Source organism: Acanthopagrus latus, chromosome 9 (genome assembly GCF_904848185.1).
Source record: "Acanthopagrus latus isolate v.2019 chromosome 9, fAcaLat1.1, whole genome shotgun sequence".
Taxonomy (NCBI): Eukaryota; Metazoa; Chordata; class Actinopteri; order Spariformes; family Sparidae; genus Acanthopagrus; species Acanthopagrus latus.
In genome coordinates, this window is record NC_051047.1 from 29,354,069 (window position 1) to 29,372,534 (window position 18,466).

Sequence of the window (18,466 nt, forward strand, 5' to 3'; positions counted from 1 at the left end):
ATTGCTCAGCTAAAACAGTTAAATCCTTAAAGACAGTACAAAGCTATGTGATTGAAGCTGTGTTACAATTCTTGGTAAACCTCTCCCTGCTCAGATCCTCCTGGTAAACCTGAGGTCACTGACATCACCCGCTCCTCCGTGTCATTATGCTGGACCGTGCCACTCAATGATGGTGGTAGCAAGATTGTTGGTTACGTGGTGGAGAGGAAAGTGTATAGCACAGATGAGTGGGATGACAACCGCTGGCTCAAGTGCAACTACACCACTATCACAGAGAACTACTTCACTGTCAGCAACCTTGGAGAAGGGGAGACCTATGAGTACCGTGTCATTGCCAAGAATGCTGCCGGTGTCCACAGTTCACCCTCTGAGTCCACTGGACCAGTCACATGCAAAGATGAATACTGTAAGTTAGGTTATTACAGAATCATTACAAATAGGATTTTTGTTTTCTTTTTAAGTTTGAATTCAGAGCTTGTGAAATTGTTTAAACTTCCCCTTGCCTCTTATGATTTTTATTTAATATGTTGATATTAGCATATAAATTAAACCACAGCTGAAATATTTTCTATTAATTTATAGAAAATAATAACCAGATGCTAAATTTAATAATATTAAAATGTTTTTGTTTCTTTTTCCTTGCTATTTATTGTTTTGAAGCATCCTTAGAAAATGTTCGGCCATTTATTGAGGTAAAAACTAACTGTCTTGTCTTTGCTGCAGCTCCTCCCAAAGCTGAACTGGACAGCAAGCTGGTGGGCGAGACTGTCACTGTCACCGCTGGCTCTGACCTCGTCCTGGATGGAGCTGTGGGTGGTAAACCAGAGCCTACCGTGTACTGGTCAAAGGGAGACAAGATTTTGGAGCTTGGAGAGAAATACTCTCTGACCTACACTGCAACCAGAGCCATGGCCGTGATCAAGAACTGTGACAGATACGACACAGGCAGATACATTCTGACTGTCAAGAATGCCAGCGGAATCAAGACTGCCGCCGTCAGCGTCAAAGTTCTGGGTGAGTTGCCAGGAAACTTCAATAATTAAACTGTAGTCATATCACTTTAAACACTGAGGTTAAAGTGTATCACTAACTTCACTGTTGACTAGCAGTGATCCAACTCTCGGTTTCTTTTCTTCAGATACTCCTGGAGCTCCGGCTGACAAGATTGTGATCAGCAGAGTGACAGAGGAGAAGTGTACAGTGTCCTGGAAGATTCCTCTGGAGGATGGTGGAGACAGCATCAGCCATTACATTGTAGAGCGGCGTGAAACAAGCCGCCTCAACTGGGTCATCATGGAGACCGAATGCAAGTCACTATCATGTGTCAGCTCCAGGCTAATCAAGAACAATGAGTACATCTTCAGAGTCAGAGGAGTCAACAAGTTTGGGCCTGGAGTTCCTCTGGAGTCTGACCCCGTCATTGCCAGGAACGCCTACAGTAAGCTGTGACATTTGACTTTGAATCAAAATGCTTTTTCCACATTGTTTTACTTTAGCAACCATATAAAGTTGGATTTAACAAAAAACCCTTTTCTAATTAAACGTATAGCTTTATAAAATGTAGAATGTAGGATTGCTGGGGAGATTTCTTTTTCATCACACAAGATTTTCTTTTATTACCTAAGAAAACTTTCTTAATTGTGCATAATGAAGACCTGTATTCAATGATGCTTCAGATTATTTTCTCTATACATTTTCTGAACAAAAAGTAATGTACATGCTACATGTAGATATACATTGTTTCCGGTTACACTACACCACTGCATAGTAAGGTGTTAGGATAAGGTTCTGTTTCATGAAAGGGGAACTACATGACTGCTCGATTTGTTTCAGTGTTTGATTTGTCCCACCTCTCTTTCCCAGCCATTACATCCCAGCCGGGCACTCCAGAGGCTACCGCTGTGGGTAAGGAGCATGTCATCATTGAATGGCTGAAGCCTGAGAGTGATGGAGGCAGCGAGATCAAAAACTACATAGTGGATAAACGAGAGAAGAGCAGCACCAGGTGGGAACAACTTCTTAAATTAACGGAAAGATTTAAGTTTTCACTCTCTGTAAAAGTGATTCTTATTGCCTCTCTCTCACAATATTTAATTTGTTTCTTGAATGGACCAGATGGACAAGGGTGAATAGGACTTACACCATCTATGACACCCGGCTAAAGATCACAGGTCTCCTGGAAGGAAGCGAGTACCAGTTCAGAGTGACTGCGGTCAACGCCGCTGGAGACAGCCAGCCGAGCGATGCCTCACCATACATCCTCTGCAAAGACCCAACATGTACGAGAATCACCTATTCAGTTCGATTTTTAGAGCTGATTTTTCTTTTAGTTCTTATGCCACTCCCAACATTTTCACAAAACATCAAGATTATTTGTAATTTATTGTTATTTGATGGAATGTTCTTCTACCAGATACCCCAGCTCCTCCATCAGTGCCTCGCATCACTGACACAACCAAGCACAGCATCAGCATGACCTGGACCAGGCCCATGTATGATGGTGGCTCAGATGTTACTGGCTATGTGGTGGAGATCCTTGAAGAAGGCACTGAGCAGTGGTATCGCGCCACCGCCAAGGCTCTCAAGACCAATGAGTATGTGGCCGCTGGCCTGGCAGCCAATAAGAAGTACAGATTCAGGGTGGCTGCCATCAACAGCAACGGCACCGGCGAGTTCAGTGAACCTAGCGCTGAGGTTGAGCCGTTGGAGAGAATCGGTGAGTCGGTGTAGATTTCAAATTTAATTTCGTTATTCAAAAAAAATAATAGTTATCATGGTGATCCATTGTTGTGTTTTTAGTTTTATGCTACCATCATTATTGCACTAACCAACGACAAACACAATGGTTGAAGGTGAAGAAAGCGAAATCAAGTCAGCAGCATCAGCAAATTTTATTTAGTTCAACTATTATCAAGGACAATATCTATATATTAAACTTTCTTTATAAACTTCTATATGTTAAACTACAAATAAACTATTAGCTGTGAGCCTATTAGAACAATTTTCATCTTTACAGGCACACTGTTTATATATGTATATTGTATATACCATGTAATTACATGTAATATTCTTTATATTAAAAAGAATCATGTTAAGGGATGTTGCTTCAGCCTTGTATCAAAAAATATGTTTATAGTTTTAAGGTTTTTACTTCATTTCTGCAATTAGCAGATTGAGGTTTGCTGCAACTGCAGGACTTAAAACATGAATAAACTTTGGTAACACATTGGAGTGTGTTGCTAAAATCAGTTTATCAAGGCAACATATAGTATGTCTCTCTTTAATGTTTATACAGCTGAGTTTCAGGTTTTTGTTTTGAAATGTGTAGTTTACAGTTCATTGTGTTTTTTAATTTAATGGGAAGTAAGCTTATTGATTGTTGAGCATAATGAGCATGTTTTTGTCAACATTTCCAACTTGCTTTTTCCCCCCAGTAATAGACATTAATCAGCGTCATATTCAAGCTTGTTATATGGCAGTCACAGCCCCTAACCCCTTATTGTGCTCTCCATGTTAGAAATGCCCGACCTGGAGCTGGCTGATGACCTGAAGAAAACTGTGTGTGTGCGCGCTGGAGGAACCCTGCGTCTGATGGTGTTTGTCACTGGCCGGCCGGCACCAGTTGTGGCCTGGAGGAAGACTGGCGTTGAGCTGCAGACCCGTGGCTACATTGAGACCACAGATAGCTACACCTCGCTGATGGTGGAGAAGGTCAATCGCTACGACTCTGGAAAATATGTTGTTGAGGCAGAGAACCCATCTGGCAAGAAGACTGCCACCATCCTGGTTAAAGTCTACGGTATGTCATCCCAAGTTTCTGGAGATACCAAATATTACAGTCTGAATTTTGGAGTAACGTGAACTAAAAAAGAATAGAATCAGAGAATAATACAATAATTGTTGTTATTTGGGTTATCCATGAAGACACTTGTTAACAGACACTAAGACACTACTCATCTCTCCTGCAGACACTCCTGGTCCTCCAGGTTCTGTGAAGGTGAAGGACTACACCAAGGAGTCCGTTGTGATCACCTGGGACGTCCCGAGCATTGACGGTGGCGCCCATGTCAGCAACTACATCATAGAGAAGCGAGAAGCCGACATGAAGTCATACAAGACTGTAACCACTGAGTGTAGGAAAACCTTGTTTAGGATCACTGGTCTGGAGGAGGGAGCCCACTACTTCTTTAGAGTCCTGCCAGAGAACATCTATGGTGTCGGAGAGCCTTGTGAGACAGCTGAGGCCGTGCTGGTATGCGAGGTGCCTTCTGTGCCTCTGAACCTCCAGATTGTCGATGTCACCAAGTCCACTGTCACACTACATTGGGATAAGCCACTGCATGATGGTGGCAGCAGGCTGACGGGCTTCCTCATCGAGGCCTGTAAGGTGGGCTCAGACAGATGGAGTGCTGTGGCAACAGTTAAGGCTTCAGTGTCTCAGTACACTATCCAGTCTCTGATGGAGAATGACCAGTACCTGTTCAGAATCCGAGCCACCAACAGCAGGGGAGCCAGCGAACCCATGGATACAGTCACTCCTGTCACAATCCAGGACATCAAGGGTGAGACAACATCACAACACGCCAACAAATCATCACACAATTACCTCTGTATTTAACAAAACTCAGAAACATGAGTGAAGTCTCAGAAAAATCATTAATATACAATGAACACATCGCAGTCTTTCCTTATCTTTCACACTTAACATCTATTGTTGCCATCAAAATGAGTATAGACGTGCAGATAGAGGTGCATTTTTTGTTGATGTGTTCTATACACACGACATCTATTTTCTGTCTGTCCATCCTAGCAAGAGGGGTTTCTCCTGTGTTGGTTTCTTATTAAGGTTTTTTTGGTTGGGGTTTACCTTATTCAAATTGAGAAAGTAAGCAGAGTGTGTCAAACTGTATTTTACAGATTTTAAAGCCCTTTGAGGAAAATTTGGATTTGTGATAAAAGTTGACAAACAATCAAGGTGACACATTCCTCTTGTGTATTCTAGTGATGCCCAAGATCGACATGACCAACATTCCTCAAAAGATTGTCCATGTGCACCGTGGCAAACCAATCGACCTCAACATCCCCATAAAGGCCAAACCTCCTCCCGTCTGCTCCTGGTCCTTTGGCGGCATCAAGCTGAAGGACAGCCTGGACCGCATTAAGATTGACAGCAACGGCAAATACACTCATCTTGTCATCCGCGAAACAACCATCAATGACACAGGAGACTACACACTTGAGGTGAAGAATGCCATTGGCATGGCAACTGAGGTCATCAAGGTCATCATCCTCGGTAAGACTCTCTGGACACAAATGAAGCCCACACAATCACAAGTTATGACCAATATAGAGCACTTACCAACCATTTACATTTTAAGCACATACAATCCAGATCATTTACTATGTAAGTGAAATGCTAATGATCAGTTAAAACATTCTAAGAATCTAACAAGTCACCTTATTGTTTCCATGCAGACAAACCTGGCATCCCTGTTGGACCAGTGAAGATTGAGGAAGTTGATGGCGTGTCAGTGACAGTCAGCTGGGAACCTCCAGAGAAGGATGGTGGTGCCAACGTCAGTGGTTATGTGGTGGAGCAACGTGATGCCCACCGGCCAGGCTGGTCCACCGTCTCAGAGTCAGTGACCCGACCCTGCTTCAAATTTACTAGACTCTCTGAGGGAACCGAATATGTGTTCCGCGTTGCTGCCATGAATCGCTTTGGTGTTGGTGGCTTCCTACAGTCTGAGGTGGTGGAGTGCAAGAGTGCTAAGAGTGAGTTCTCTTCCAATCAAGTGTATGTTCCTTTACCTATGTGTGTACTTCTGTGATAACAAAAGGTGCTACTGTTTTGGTCTCGTTAGTCCAGCTTATTAATGAAGGCTCTCAGTCATCCAGGTCATGGTAATTCTAAGTGATATATCGTAGGCAAGGTGTGAATGGTTGTTAAGCCTGTCCTCAGGTCAACACTCCGCTGTCCACTTACATCTGAACAAGACAACTCTTTCCTTTGAGGACAAGGCTTTGTGAATCTCAAATCAATTTTAGGAAAAGTATCTTCTTACTGTCATTCAATGAATCTGTTTCTGTGCAGCCATTCCTGGACCTCCAAGCAGACCAGAGGTGTTGGATGTCACCCACGAGGGCATGACCCTGACCTGGCATCCACCTGAGGACAACGGTGGCTCCACCATTGCTGGCTACATTATTGAACGAAAAGAGGCCCATACTGACAGGTGGATGAGGATCAACAAGAATCCTGTCACCATGACTAGGTATCGCTCCTCCGGCCTGATAGAGGGCCTGGAGTATGAACACCGGATCACTGCTATCAACTCCAGAGGAAATGGCAAACCCAGCGAGAGCTCTGCAATCACCATCGCCATGGATCCCATTGGTACGTATTGCAAAGCTCAGTGTAAATGCAGCGTTGCTGTAATGACACTTAAGTGTCTTTGTTCACCAAACCATCAACACGAATTTTAGATTAATCTTACCAGTTTGGAATTCTAAAAATTTTTTTTGTATTGTTGAACAGAGCCTCCAGGTCTTCCAGTTCAGCCCAGAGTCACAGACACCACAAGGACTTCAGTCTCTCTTGCCTGGCTGCCACCTGAGGAGGAGGGCGGTTCAGTCATTAGTGGTTACTTTATTGAGATGCAGAAGGTTGACCAGGTGGAATGGACCCTGTGCAACACTACGCCCATCAAGATGTGCGAGTACACCCTCACCCACATGCCCCAGGGTGCCGAGTACAAATTCAGAATCATTGCCTGCAATGCAGGTGGTTCTGGAGAGCCTGCTGAAATCCCTGGAGTGGTCAAAGTCCAGGAAATGCTTGGTAGTAGAGCAATATTGCATATTTTACAATTTGATTGTACAGTCAAATAAGCATTATACTTTAATGAAATCTGTACTTCAGCTGACAAAAATCTCATCTGTGTCTCCTTTAGATTATCCTGACTATGAGCTTGATCGTAAATACGAGGAGGGCTACGTGGTGCGGCAGGGTGGAGTCATCCATCTGTCTGTGCCCATCAAGGGTAAACCCATCCCTACATGCAAGTGGACCAAGGATGGTCGCGATATCTCTCACCGGGCCATGATTGCCACTCATGATGACATCACTGAGCTGGTCATCAAAGAAGCACACAAAGATGACACCGGTACTTATGACCTGGTGCTGGAAAACAAATGCGGCAGGAAGGCCGTGTACATCAAGGTGAGCAGCTCATTTGGCATACTTTTTGGCTGCCTGAATTAAAGTGTTCTAGTATGACAACTTAAATTAAAAATATGTTTGGTTCAAATGGCTGAAACACCACTTTCTGTTTACATCACCACTCCAGGTGAAGGTGATAGGTCGCCCTGATGTCCCAGAGGGACCTCTGGAGTTTGACGACATTCAGGCCAGATCAGTCCGGGTCAGCTGGAGACCACCATCAGATGATGGCGGCTCTGACGTCCTTGGATACATTGTCGAAAGGCGGGAAGTACCCAAGGCTGCCTGGTGCACAGTGGATGCTCGGGTTACTGAGACCTCTCTTGTGGTGAAGGGCCTGAAGGAGAATGTGGAGTATCACTTCAAAGTTTCCGCCGAGAACCAGTTTGGCATCAGCAGATCTCTCAAGTCTGATCAGGCTATCATGCCAAAGACACCGCTTTGTGAGTATCAATACTTGTAACTGTTCTCACTACCAACTGTTATTTGTACAAAGCTGCAATGTTTACACATTACCCAAAATGATGAACTAATTAAATATACTGTCATGTTCTGATTTTGAGTGCACATTGAATATGATACATCTTTGATTCTGAGGTCAACAAGTGTTGTAAATATTGATTTCACAAACAATGTGCTTTACTTCCAGGCCCACCAGAACCTCCCAGCAACCCACCAGAGATCATGGACGTAACCAAGACTACGGTGTCTCTGTCCTGGGCCCGGCCAAGGGATGATGGTGGTTCCCGTGTGACAGGATACTACGTGGAGAGAAGGGAGATTTCAACAGAGAAGTGGGTCCGCCACAACAAGACCCACATCACTACCACCATGTACAATGTCACCGGTCTCATCCCTGATGCAGAGTATATGTTCAGAGTTGTGGCTCAAAACGACATTGGGCAGAGTGAGCCTGGTCCTACCTCAGAGTCTGTGGTTTGCAAAGATCCATTTGGTGAGTTATGATTATATCTACATGAATAAAGTGAGAAAACTAACTACTATAAATCTAACTAAAGTGTAAAAAGTAGACAAACATTGCACATTTTAAAATTTTGAAAGGCATTTTTGCCTTGAGCCAAATGTTAATTTAAGTTGATTTGTGTAACACTTTCACATCCATTTTACAATAATTTAAGGTTCTTCGTGAGTATTAACTCCTGTCGTCATCTTACAGATAAACCCAGCCAACCAGGAGAGATTGACATCATCTCAGTCACCAAAGACTGCATCACAATCCACTGGCTCAGGCCCGAGCATGATGGCGGCAAAGAGATTCTGGGTTACTGGATTGAGTTCAGGCAGGCTGGAGAAAGTGCATGGAAGAAATGCAACAAGGAGCGCTCAAAGGACCGTCAGTTCACAATGGGCGGCTTGATGGAGGCCACTGAGTACGAGTTCAGAATCATTGCTGAGAATGAAACAGGATTCAGCCGACCTCGTCGCACACCCATGGGCATCAAGACCAAACTGAGTGGTGAGCTGCTGCAGAATTCAGAACCCATCAAACAAAACAGCTGACCAAAGTAGCATTTGTGTAATATTTCTTCAAAATATAGTTAAATTGTTATTTGAATCAAAAACTTAGAAACAGTGGATTTACTCTGAGTAGTGAAATAAATCCCACAGCCAATTTTTCATGTGAATGTGATTTAAAAAAAAAAGTAAAAAGAAAGAAAAAGAAAAGGTATTTAAATTAAACTTTGCTGATGTTTCTGCAGTTGGAGAGGCTCCAGCTTTGAAGGAAGAGATCCAAGATGCAACCACCAAGCTGGGCGAGTCCGGCACTCTGACCTGTGGGATCATTGGCAGACCTCTGCCTGAGATTAAGTGGTACCGTTATGGCAAGGAACTGATCCAAAGTCGCAAGTACAAGATGAGCTCAGATGGCCGCAACCACTCCCTCAGCATCCTGACAGATGAGCAGGAAGACGAAGGCTTGTACACCTGTAGAGCTGTCAACGAGGCTGGAGAGATCGAGACCAGTGGCAAACTGCGTTTGCAGGCGGCGCCACAGTTCCACCCAGGCTTCCCTCTGAAGGAGAGGTACTTAGCTGGAGCTGGCACCAGCCTTCGCCTCCATGTTGTATACATTGGGCGTCCCATCCCCCAGATCATGTGGTTCTATGGCAAGAAGCCTTTGAACTCATCAGAAAATGTGATTATTGAGAACACTGAAAGCTACACCCACCTGGTGGTGAGGAACGTACAGAGGAAGACCAATGCTGGCCGCTACAAGGTGCAGCTCAGCAATGTCTATGGAACCATTGACACTGTGCTGCGTGTTGAAATCCAAGGTATGACCACAGGAAATATTACAAAACTTCAAAGAAGTTGAAATACATTCAAATGTCAAATATATAGCCTTCCAATGAAGACAATTGTATTATTTTAAAATTCAAAGTAAAGTGTGTAGTCAAATGTTATTTCTTACACCTATGAATTTGTTCCTGTTTCAGCCAACAAATAACTATTAGATAAATATATATAATATAAAAGAGCTGTTGTTACTTTTTCTTTCCTAGATAAACCATCCATCCCTGAGGGCCCTGTTGTTGTTGATGCACTGCTGAAGAGCTCAGTTGTCATCAGCTGGAAGGTTCCCCTGGATGACGGCGGCTCCATGATCACCAACTACATTGTGGAGAAGCGTGAGGCCAAAGAAGGCGAGCAGTGGAACCTGGTGTCCTCCTCCGTTTCTGGCACCACCTGCCGTGTCCCCAACCTGACAGAGAATGCTGGGTACTACTTCAGAGTCTCTGCCCAGAATCAGTATGGTGTCAGTGAGTCTCTGGAGATCCCAGCTGTGGTCATCATTAAGAGTCCATTTGGTAAGTCCATTTACATTTTGTTTGGATAGGTTTGGCTTCTTTAGCTACAATTTAGAGGCAGGACCAACAGATTAGTACTACAGTAACATTTCACCTTCTTTTATAGAAAAACCTGGCATCCCACAGCAGCCCTTCATTATGAGTTCTACTCGGGACTCCTGTGTTGTCTGCTGGAAACCTCCAAGCAGTGATGGTGGAGCTAAAATTACCAACTACTACCTGGAGAAACGTGAGAAGAAGCAGAACAAGTGGATGTCAGTAACTACTAAGAAGGTTGTGGAAACCCACTTCGAAGTCACAGGCTTGATTGAGGGCTTTGAGTATGAGTTCCGTGTCAAGTGTGCGAATATCGGTGGTGAGAGTGACTGGAGTGAGATCTCTGCACCTATCATCCCCAAGTCCGACCAGGCTCCTCGTGCTCCTGGATTCAGAGAAGAGATAAGGGACATGACTGTCAAATACCACGCCAATGCCACATTTGTCACGAAGGTACTTATACAATTTTAACTACGTTGCATTGGTTTTGAAGAATTCAAGTGCTTTGTCTACAATTATTAAGGTCTTAATATATGAGTAACTGTAGTCTAGTGTTTAACGGAAACACAGAGTCAAATGAGAAGATTGATATCAGTTTCATCTGATTAAGGTGGAGTTTCCCCCTGTTTTCAGGCCAGACACAGGTTTTGATTTCTTTACTGGATGCTCAGAGATTAAATATATAGATGTTCCCCTATGACTCTGAGGAAGTGAGTTTAATATGGTACAGTGGTATATAGGAAAAAGTATGCCATTACTTTGAACTTGAGCACAAGTCTATATTTAGAGCCCCTATTCATGATTTACCTAACTTAACTATTTTTATATGGAAAGGTTGTGGGACATCCCAAGCCTGTGGTAAAATGGTACCGCAGTGGAAAGGAGATCATGGCAGATGGAACCAAGATCAAAGCACAGGAGTTCAAGGGAGGCTACTACCAGCTGGTCATCACTACTGCTGATGAGAATGATGCCACAGTTTACCAAGTCAGAGCAACCAACCCCTCAGGATCCATCTCTATGACAGCGAACCTGGAGGTGGAAGGTAATAATATCATTTATGTAAAGCAAAAGTAATTATTGATAATGTTTTCTAATGATGTTTTACACGATGCAATTTGCAAGTGTCATTCCAGAAATAAAAACCCCAATAAATGTCAAATGCAATGCAATGCTAATGCAATGTTTTCTTTTGTTTTTTTATTTTTATTCCAGTTCCTGCTAAGATTCATCTGCCCAAAGAGCTCCAGGGAATGGGAGCAGTTCATGCTGTCCGTGGCGATCACATCACCATCAAGATCCCAATCTCTGGCAAGCCTGAGCCTGCAGTCACTTGGCAGAAGGGTCAGGAAATCCTCTCCAATTCTCCATATCACCAAGTCATCACCACCCGGTCTTTCACTTCCCTGGTCTTCCAAAAGGGAATGCAGAGGAAGGATACTGGCTACTACATTATTACTGCAAAGAACAGGTTTGGAATGGACAAGCAAACCATTGAGGTTAACGTTGCTGACATACCTGAAGCACCAAAGAAACTAGTTGTCAGTGACATTGCTCGGGATTCCATCACCTTTACCTGGGAGCCCCCTGCCAGTGATGGTGGAAGCGACATTATTGGCTACATTTTGGAGAAGTGTCCCACCACTGCTGACAGGTGGATCCGTGCTGGACAGACCACTGACTGCAGCATCACTGTTGTCAATATTTTCGGAAAGACCAAGTATCAGTTCCGCGTCATTGCCGAAAATCAGTTTGGCCTAAGCCCTCCTTGTGAGCCAACTGAGCCCATCACCACAAAGGAAGACAAGTCTGTGATTAGGAACTATGATGAGGAGGTGGATGAAGCCAGAGAAATCACCAAAGACGAGGCTCTGTTCTACAAGGTGAAGGAGCTATCCTCTAAGTATACCATCTCTGAGGAACTTGCTCGCTGTCAGTTCGGGGTGGTCCACCGCTGCACAGAGATTGCCACAAAGAAGACCTTCATGGCCAAGTTTATCAAGGTCAAAGGAACTGACCGTGAGTTGGTTCTCAGGGAAATTGAGGCCCTTAATGTAGCAAGGCACAAGAATATCATCTACCTACATGAATACTTTGAAAGCATGGAAGAGATCATCTTGATCTTTGAATTCATTTCCGGAGTTGACATCTTTGAGCGCCTTGGCACAGGCAACTTTGAGCTTACAGAGCAGGAGATTGTCCGCTACCTGAGACAAGTCTGCTCTTCCCTCAAGTTCTTGCATAGCCATAACTTTGGGCACTTTGATATCCGCCCAGACAACATTGTCTATACCACAAGAAGAAGCACCAACATAAAGATTATCGAGATGGGCCATGCCAGGCTGTTGGTGCCAGGGGAGAACATCAGAATGCTGTTCTCAGCCCCGGAGTACTGTGCCCCTGAGGTCCACCGTCATGACCTGGTCACAACAGCCACTGATATGTGGTCTGTTGGTGTAATGGCCTATGTTCTGCTCAGTGGCCTGAATCCGTTTGCAGCAGAGTCCACTACGAAGATGATTGAGAACATCTCCAACTGTGAGTATGTCTTTGACAGTGAAGCATTTAAGGACATCAGCCTTGAGGCTATGGACTTTGTGGACAGACTTTTAGTCAAGGACAGGAGGCTCCGTATGACAGCCCATGAGGCTCTGGAACATCCATGGCTCAAAATGAAGATAGAGCATGTCAGCAATAAGATCATTAAGACACTGAGACACAGAAGGTACTATCAGAGTCTGGTAAAGAAGACAGATACTATTGTATCAGCAGCTCGTGTGGCATATGGTGGTGCTTTCAAGAACCAGAGAGGATTGGCTGTGGGTAAAGTGAAAATTGGAACTGAGTACCATGGTCTCCGCACTGGTCCAGTCATGCATTGCTCAGCTGAGGAAGGTGGCCATGTCAGATTCACTTGTAGCATTGTTCACTATGACAAGAGTACACAGGTGTCATGGTACTTTGGTAACCGTCAGCTGCACCCAAGCCCCAAGTATGAAATTACTTACAGTAATGGTTTTGCCAGCATCTATGTAAAGGACATTGAAGAAAGTGATGATGGAGTGTACAAATGCAAGGTGGTCAGTGATGATGGAGAGGATAGTGCTTATGGAGAGCTCTTTGTTGAGACAGTGAGGAGCATCAGAGAGCACTATGTAAGCCGCTCCATTAAGAAACTGAGGAGGAGAGTCGACAAGACTAGGCTCCTGCAGAGACCACCAGAGTTCACTTTGCCTCTCTACAATCGCACTGCCTACATTGGAGAAGATGTCCGCTTTGGTGTCACTATTACAGTGCACCCAGAGCCACATGTAACATGGCTTAAGAATGGAGAGAGAATCAAAGCAGGTGATGATGACAGCAAGTATACGTTCACCAGTGATAAGGGTCTGTACCAGCTGATGATCCACAACTTGGACATGAATGATGATGCTGAATACACCGTCATGGCCCACAACAGGTTTGGGGAAGACAGCTGCAAGGCCCGTTTAACTGTGACACCTCATCCTGTGATGGAGGAAACTATGAGGCCCATGTTCAAACGCCTGCTGGCTAATGTTGAGTGTGTTGAAGGACATAGTGTCCGCTTCGAGCTCAGAGTCTCCGGAATCCCAACTCCTACTCTGAAATGGGAGAAGGATGGTAAACCTTTACAGTTTGGTTACAAGGTTGTTGTCATACAGGAGGACGTTGACTACCATATTTTGCACATCAGAGAGACTCTGCTTGAGGACTCTGGTGTGTACAAGGTAACTGCAACCAACTCTGCTGGCTCTGCAAGCTGCCAAGCTACACTGAAGGTGGACCGCCTTACCTATACTAGGAGAGAGTACAAGAATGAAGAGGAGAAATACAGACATGTACAGAAACAAATTGAAAAGACTAACAAGATGGCTCAGCAAATTGTTGCCACTGAGGAGCTCGTACCTCTCAACCCCACAGCACAAGAGGCTCTTAAATTTGCTGCAGAGATTTACAAGCCTGCAGTCAGCACCAAGAACATTGAAGGAGAGTTTGACATCACTGAGGAGAAGTCTGAGACCAAGAAGCTGGAGGAGGAGAGGAGGATCTTCATGCCATATGAGATACCTGAACCTGTAGTACATGATCCCAGAGTTCTGGATGAGGACAAAGGTATCAAACAGTTTGTGCCTCTCTCTGACATGAAGTGGTACAGAAAGCTGAGAGACCAGTATGAGATTCCAGAGAGGATGGAAAGAATTGTACAGAAGAGGCAGAGACGTATTCGCCTGTCCAGGTGGGAGCAGTTCTATGTCATGCCCCTGCCTAGAATCACCGACCAGTACAGGCCTAGATGGCGTATTCCAAAACTCACTCTGGATGATCTAGAGACTGTAAGGCCCGCCCGCCGCTCACCCTCTCCTGAATCTGAGGTCTCTTTCAGATCCAGGAGGAGATCCCTGGGAGACCTTAGTGACGAGGAGCTGCTGATGCCTGTAGATGACTACCTCACCATGAGGAGAACAGAGGAGGAAAAAACTATGCTGGAGGATGAACTGGAGCTCGGCTTTTCTGCCTCTCCTTCTGGCAGCCCTGTCCGTTTTGCCGTGGAAGGTGAAGAGAGGAGGCATGAGGTCAGGCGAGAGGCTGTCGAGGTTGCCGAGACGAAGAAGAAACGCACCATTTCTGAGTTTACGAGAAGGAGACGGTCCCTGTCTCCCACATACATCGAGCTGATGCGACCAGTCTCAGAGCTGATCAGACCACCACGTGCAAGGCCTCCTATGGAAGGAGAGGGAGAGATTGTGGGGAGGAGGTCCCCCACTCCTGAAAGGACCCGTCCACGTTCTCCCAGCCCCATTAGGTCTGTTGAGAGGTCATCCCGCTCCTCCTCAAGGTTTGAGCGGACTGCTCGCTTTGACATAATGTCCCGCTATGAGGCTAGAAAGGCTGCTCTGAAGTCTGAGAGGAAATATGAGGTGGTTAGCCAGACACCTTTCAGCCTGGACCATGCTCCCCGTGTGACTGTCAGGATGCGCTCTCATCGCATACCAATTGGCCAAGATACCAAATTCACCCTGAATATTCAAGCCAAGCCAGAGGCTGAGGTGAAGTGGTTCCATAATGGAACTGAAATCTCTGAAAGCAGTGAGAAATACATCTTCATGAACATGAGCGGCGTTTTGTCCATCGTTATTCTGGAATGCCAGGAAGAGGACAGTGGCACTTACCGTTGTGTGTGCTCTAACTCCAAGGGAGAGGCTTCTGACTATGCCACACTTGATGTGTCAGGTGGAGGCTACACTACCTTTTCCTCTCGTCGCAGAGATGAGGATGCTCCCAAAGCATATGTCCCTGAAGTCACTCGAATCGACCATTACCACACCACCCACTTCAAAGCTGGCTATTCCTCCCAAACCCACCTTGAGGTAGAAGAGAGCAAGTCTAAGCTCACAGAGACACATGAGGTTGTAACACAGGAACGATATGCTGCCTCCTCTCAGAGGTACTCTTCTGCTGAAAGGTACTCCTCTGCTGAGAGGTATTCTTCTGCTGAGAGGTATTCTTCTGCTGAGAGGTTTGACTCATCTATTAAGTACGCCTCTACTGAATACTTGTCATCTGATTCCTCATACTCATCTGACAAGTTTTCCCTGACTGGGAAACACACCAAATCTGAAGCAAAACTGAAGTCATCATCTGCTGTTGTTGCTGAAGAAGTTGCTGTCCACAAGGTGAAGCCATCTCTTCCTGCCAGAATCCTCACAAAGCCCCAGTCTGTGACCGTTGCAGAGGGAGAGACAGCCAGATTCTCCTGTGATATTGATGGGGAGCCTGCTCCCAGTGTAACATGGATGCACGAGAGCAGAGCCATCGTATCATCTCACCATGTCCAGGTCACCACCACTCAGTACAAATCCAGCCTGGAGATCTCCTCTGTGACTACCTCCAATGAGGGCAGTTATACTGTGGTTGTAGAGAACTCATCAGGCAGACAGGAGGCTCACTTCACCTTGACCATCCGCAGACCAGCTCCCAAAGAGGAGGTCAAGGCTGTCAAATCCCCCGAACCACCTGTAAAGTCACCCACTCCTAGTGTTAAGTCACCAGAGCCTTCAGTAACATCACCTGCTCCCTCCATTACTTCCCCTGTACCTAGTGTAAAGTCACCAGAACCCAGTGTCAAGTCTCCAGAGCCTTCAAGTAAATCACCAGCTCCAAGTGTGAAGTCACCAACACCCAGCGTGCAGTCACCAACACCCAGTGTGAAGTCACCAACACCCAGTGTGAAGTCACCAACGCCCGGTGTTAAGTCACCCACACCAAGTGTGAAGTCTCCTGAACCAGAAGGGGTGAAATCTCCTCGGAGTGTCAAGTCTCCTGAGCCATCTACACCTTCTCCAGCTCCCTCTTTGAAATCACCAGCTCCAAGTGTCAAATCTCCTGAACCTGAGGGAGTTAAATCCCCACGAGGTCTAAAATCTCCTGAACCCAGACTCAAGTCACCACCACTAATCAAGTCTCCTGAACCTGAGGAAGTAAAGTCACCCCGGGGTGTCAAATCTCCAGAACCTGCAGGAATTAAAACACCAAAAGGATTCAAATCCCCAGAACCTGCTGGAATAAAAACACCAAAAGGCATCAAGTCCCCAGAACCTTCAGGTATCAAATCACCGAGGGCCTTGAAGTCCCCCGAGCCTGAGGGACTGAAATCACCTCCTAGGATGAAGTCTCCTCCTCCAATCATGTCCCCCAAGAGGGTTATGTCTCCACCCACCGTCAAATCCCCAATCCCAAAACCTCCCAAGGTCCTGAGTCAGCTAGTAGCTGAGGCATGTGAGGGCTCTGTGAGGATGTCTTGTGTCTGCGAGAGCAGCGTCAGGGAGGTGGTGTGGTATGTCAATGGGAAGAGGCTTTCACAGAGCAGCCACTTTGAGATGCACTACTCTGAGGGTTCCTGCAGCCTTCTAATCCATGACTTGGCAGACAGTGATCAAGGAGAGTACACTTGTGAGATGACCTCAGAAGGAGGAGTATCCAAATCCTCCTTCTCCTTTACTGGACAGGTGTTCCAGTCTATTCGCATGAAGATCACAGCCTACCATGAGCAGCAGCTGGCGCTTAAAGGTGACAACATTTCTCAAGTACCCCAGTAGATTTAGTCGAATTTCGTACTAATTTAAAGAAATACTGATATAACTCTAAGGTCATGTGAAAATGTGTGTATTTATCTCTTCCATCTCTACCCCTTAGGATCAATGATGAGTCACAAGGAGTCATCATCATCCATGATGATGAAGAAAGAAATGCATACAGTGGAGGAGTCGTCGTCCTTCTCTTCCTCCTCCCAGCAGGCGATGATGTCATCCATGATGGAATCCAGCTCCTTCAGCAGCATGGCAGCTGAAATGAAGTTTGAGACCATGTCCATGTCCAGCATGTCCTCCATGGCATCTGAGACATATGCAATGAGCTCCAGCAGTCTCATGGAGATGGCCTCCCACATGGAGGGATCTTCATTCAGAGCAATTGGTAAGACACTATTCATAATGAGGCCTGTTTAACAATGGGTCTTTGCATTTCCACACTAATATTCATGTGCAACAGAAGTGCCACTTTCTGTTTCCAAACAGTGTGGTCACCAAAATTGTATGTAAACATCTCACGCACTGACATACATGTATTATTGGTTTCAAGGTTCTGCTCCTAGAATTGAGGCTCTCCCAGAAGATATCAGCATTGAGCCAGGCAAAATCTTGACAGTCGCGTGTGCCTTCTCTGGCGACGCCAAACACATCGAGTGGTCCCGCAGTGGCAAAACCATCGAGGTGACTGCTGGTGGACGCTTTCACATCGAGACCACAGAGGACCTGACCACACTCATCATCACTGGGGTGAGGGAGGAAGACGCTGGAACATACACCCTCAAACTATCCAACGAGCTTGGGTCAGACACAGCGACTGTTCACATTAGCATTCGATCAGTGTAAAAAAAAAAAAGAAATTTCTTCCAATCTTCCCCTTTTCCCTAATTCCATGCCTTTTTATTTATTAATTGAGCGAAATAATCTACTTGATAAAGATCTGGATTTCTGTTCTTGTAAATATGAACTATTTTTGTACCAATCTTGACATTAATTTATGCCAAACTAGACTAAAGTCTAAAGTTGTTATAAAATGTGCCATATTGGATAACTATGACTTAGGATTTTTGATCCATTTTTCTGTGACATGTACATAATGTATATAGCCGAAATTTAACGGTTATGGGAAATGTATGCATTGTTATTTATGACAATAATATTAACTGAAACAAAATGAAACTAAATGTGGTTTAACAGGAGAAAGTTTCACTAGGAACGAATACCCTGTTAAACTTAGAAACTAAACTCTGTGCCTCAACGATAAGTTGAAG

The 18,466-nt window shown here is 45.1% G+C and overlaps 1 protein-coding gene across 1 annotated transcript in view; it reads left to right on the plus strand.

Moving 5' to 3' along the window:
* ttn.2 (titin, tandem duplicate 2) overlaps positions 1-18,041 on the plus strand; it is a 202,854-nt gene extending 184,813 nt beyond the window's left edge. Inside the window, exons 228-250 of the mRNA XM_037110653.1 lie at positions 95-406; positions 724-1,014; positions 1,139-1,438; positions 1,864-2,005; positions 2,116-2,279; positions 2,414-2,716; positions 3,518-3,799; positions 3,969-4,562; positions 5,003-5,293; positions 5,476-5,775; positions 6,095-6,397; positions 6,539-6,841; positions 6,954-7,222; positions 7,350-7,665; positions 7,872-8,177; positions 8,400-8,699; positions 8,944-9,519; positions 9,748-10,053; positions 10,160-10,542; positions 10,924-11,134; positions 11,305-17,178; positions 17,305-17,583; positions 17,749-18,041. Coding sequence (XP_036966548.1) covers positions 95-406; positions 724-1,014; positions 1,139-1,438; positions 1,864-2,005; positions 2,116-2,279; positions 2,414-2,716; positions 3,518-3,799; positions 3,969-4,562; positions 5,003-5,293; positions 5,476-5,775; positions 6,095-6,397; positions 6,539-6,841; positions 6,954-7,222; positions 7,350-7,665; positions 7,872-8,177; positions 8,400-8,699; positions 8,944-9,519; positions 9,748-10,053; positions 10,160-10,542; positions 10,924-11,134; positions 11,305-17,178; positions 17,305-17,583; positions 17,749-18,041 — 12,698 coding nt within the window. The remainder of the gene's footprint in view (positions 1-94; positions 407-723; positions 1,015-1,138; positions 1,439-1,863; positions 2,006-2,115; positions 2,280-2,413; positions 2,717-3,517; positions 3,800-3,968; positions 4,563-5,002; positions 5,294-5,475; positions 5,776-6,094; positions 6,398-6,538; positions 6,842-6,953; positions 7,223-7,349; positions 7,666-7,871; positions 8,178-8,399; positions 8,700-8,943; positions 9,520-9,747; positions 10,054-10,159; positions 10,543-10,923; positions 11,135-11,304; positions 17,179-17,304; positions 17,584-17,748) is intronic.
* Positions 18,042-18,466: the final 425 nt, after the last annotated feature.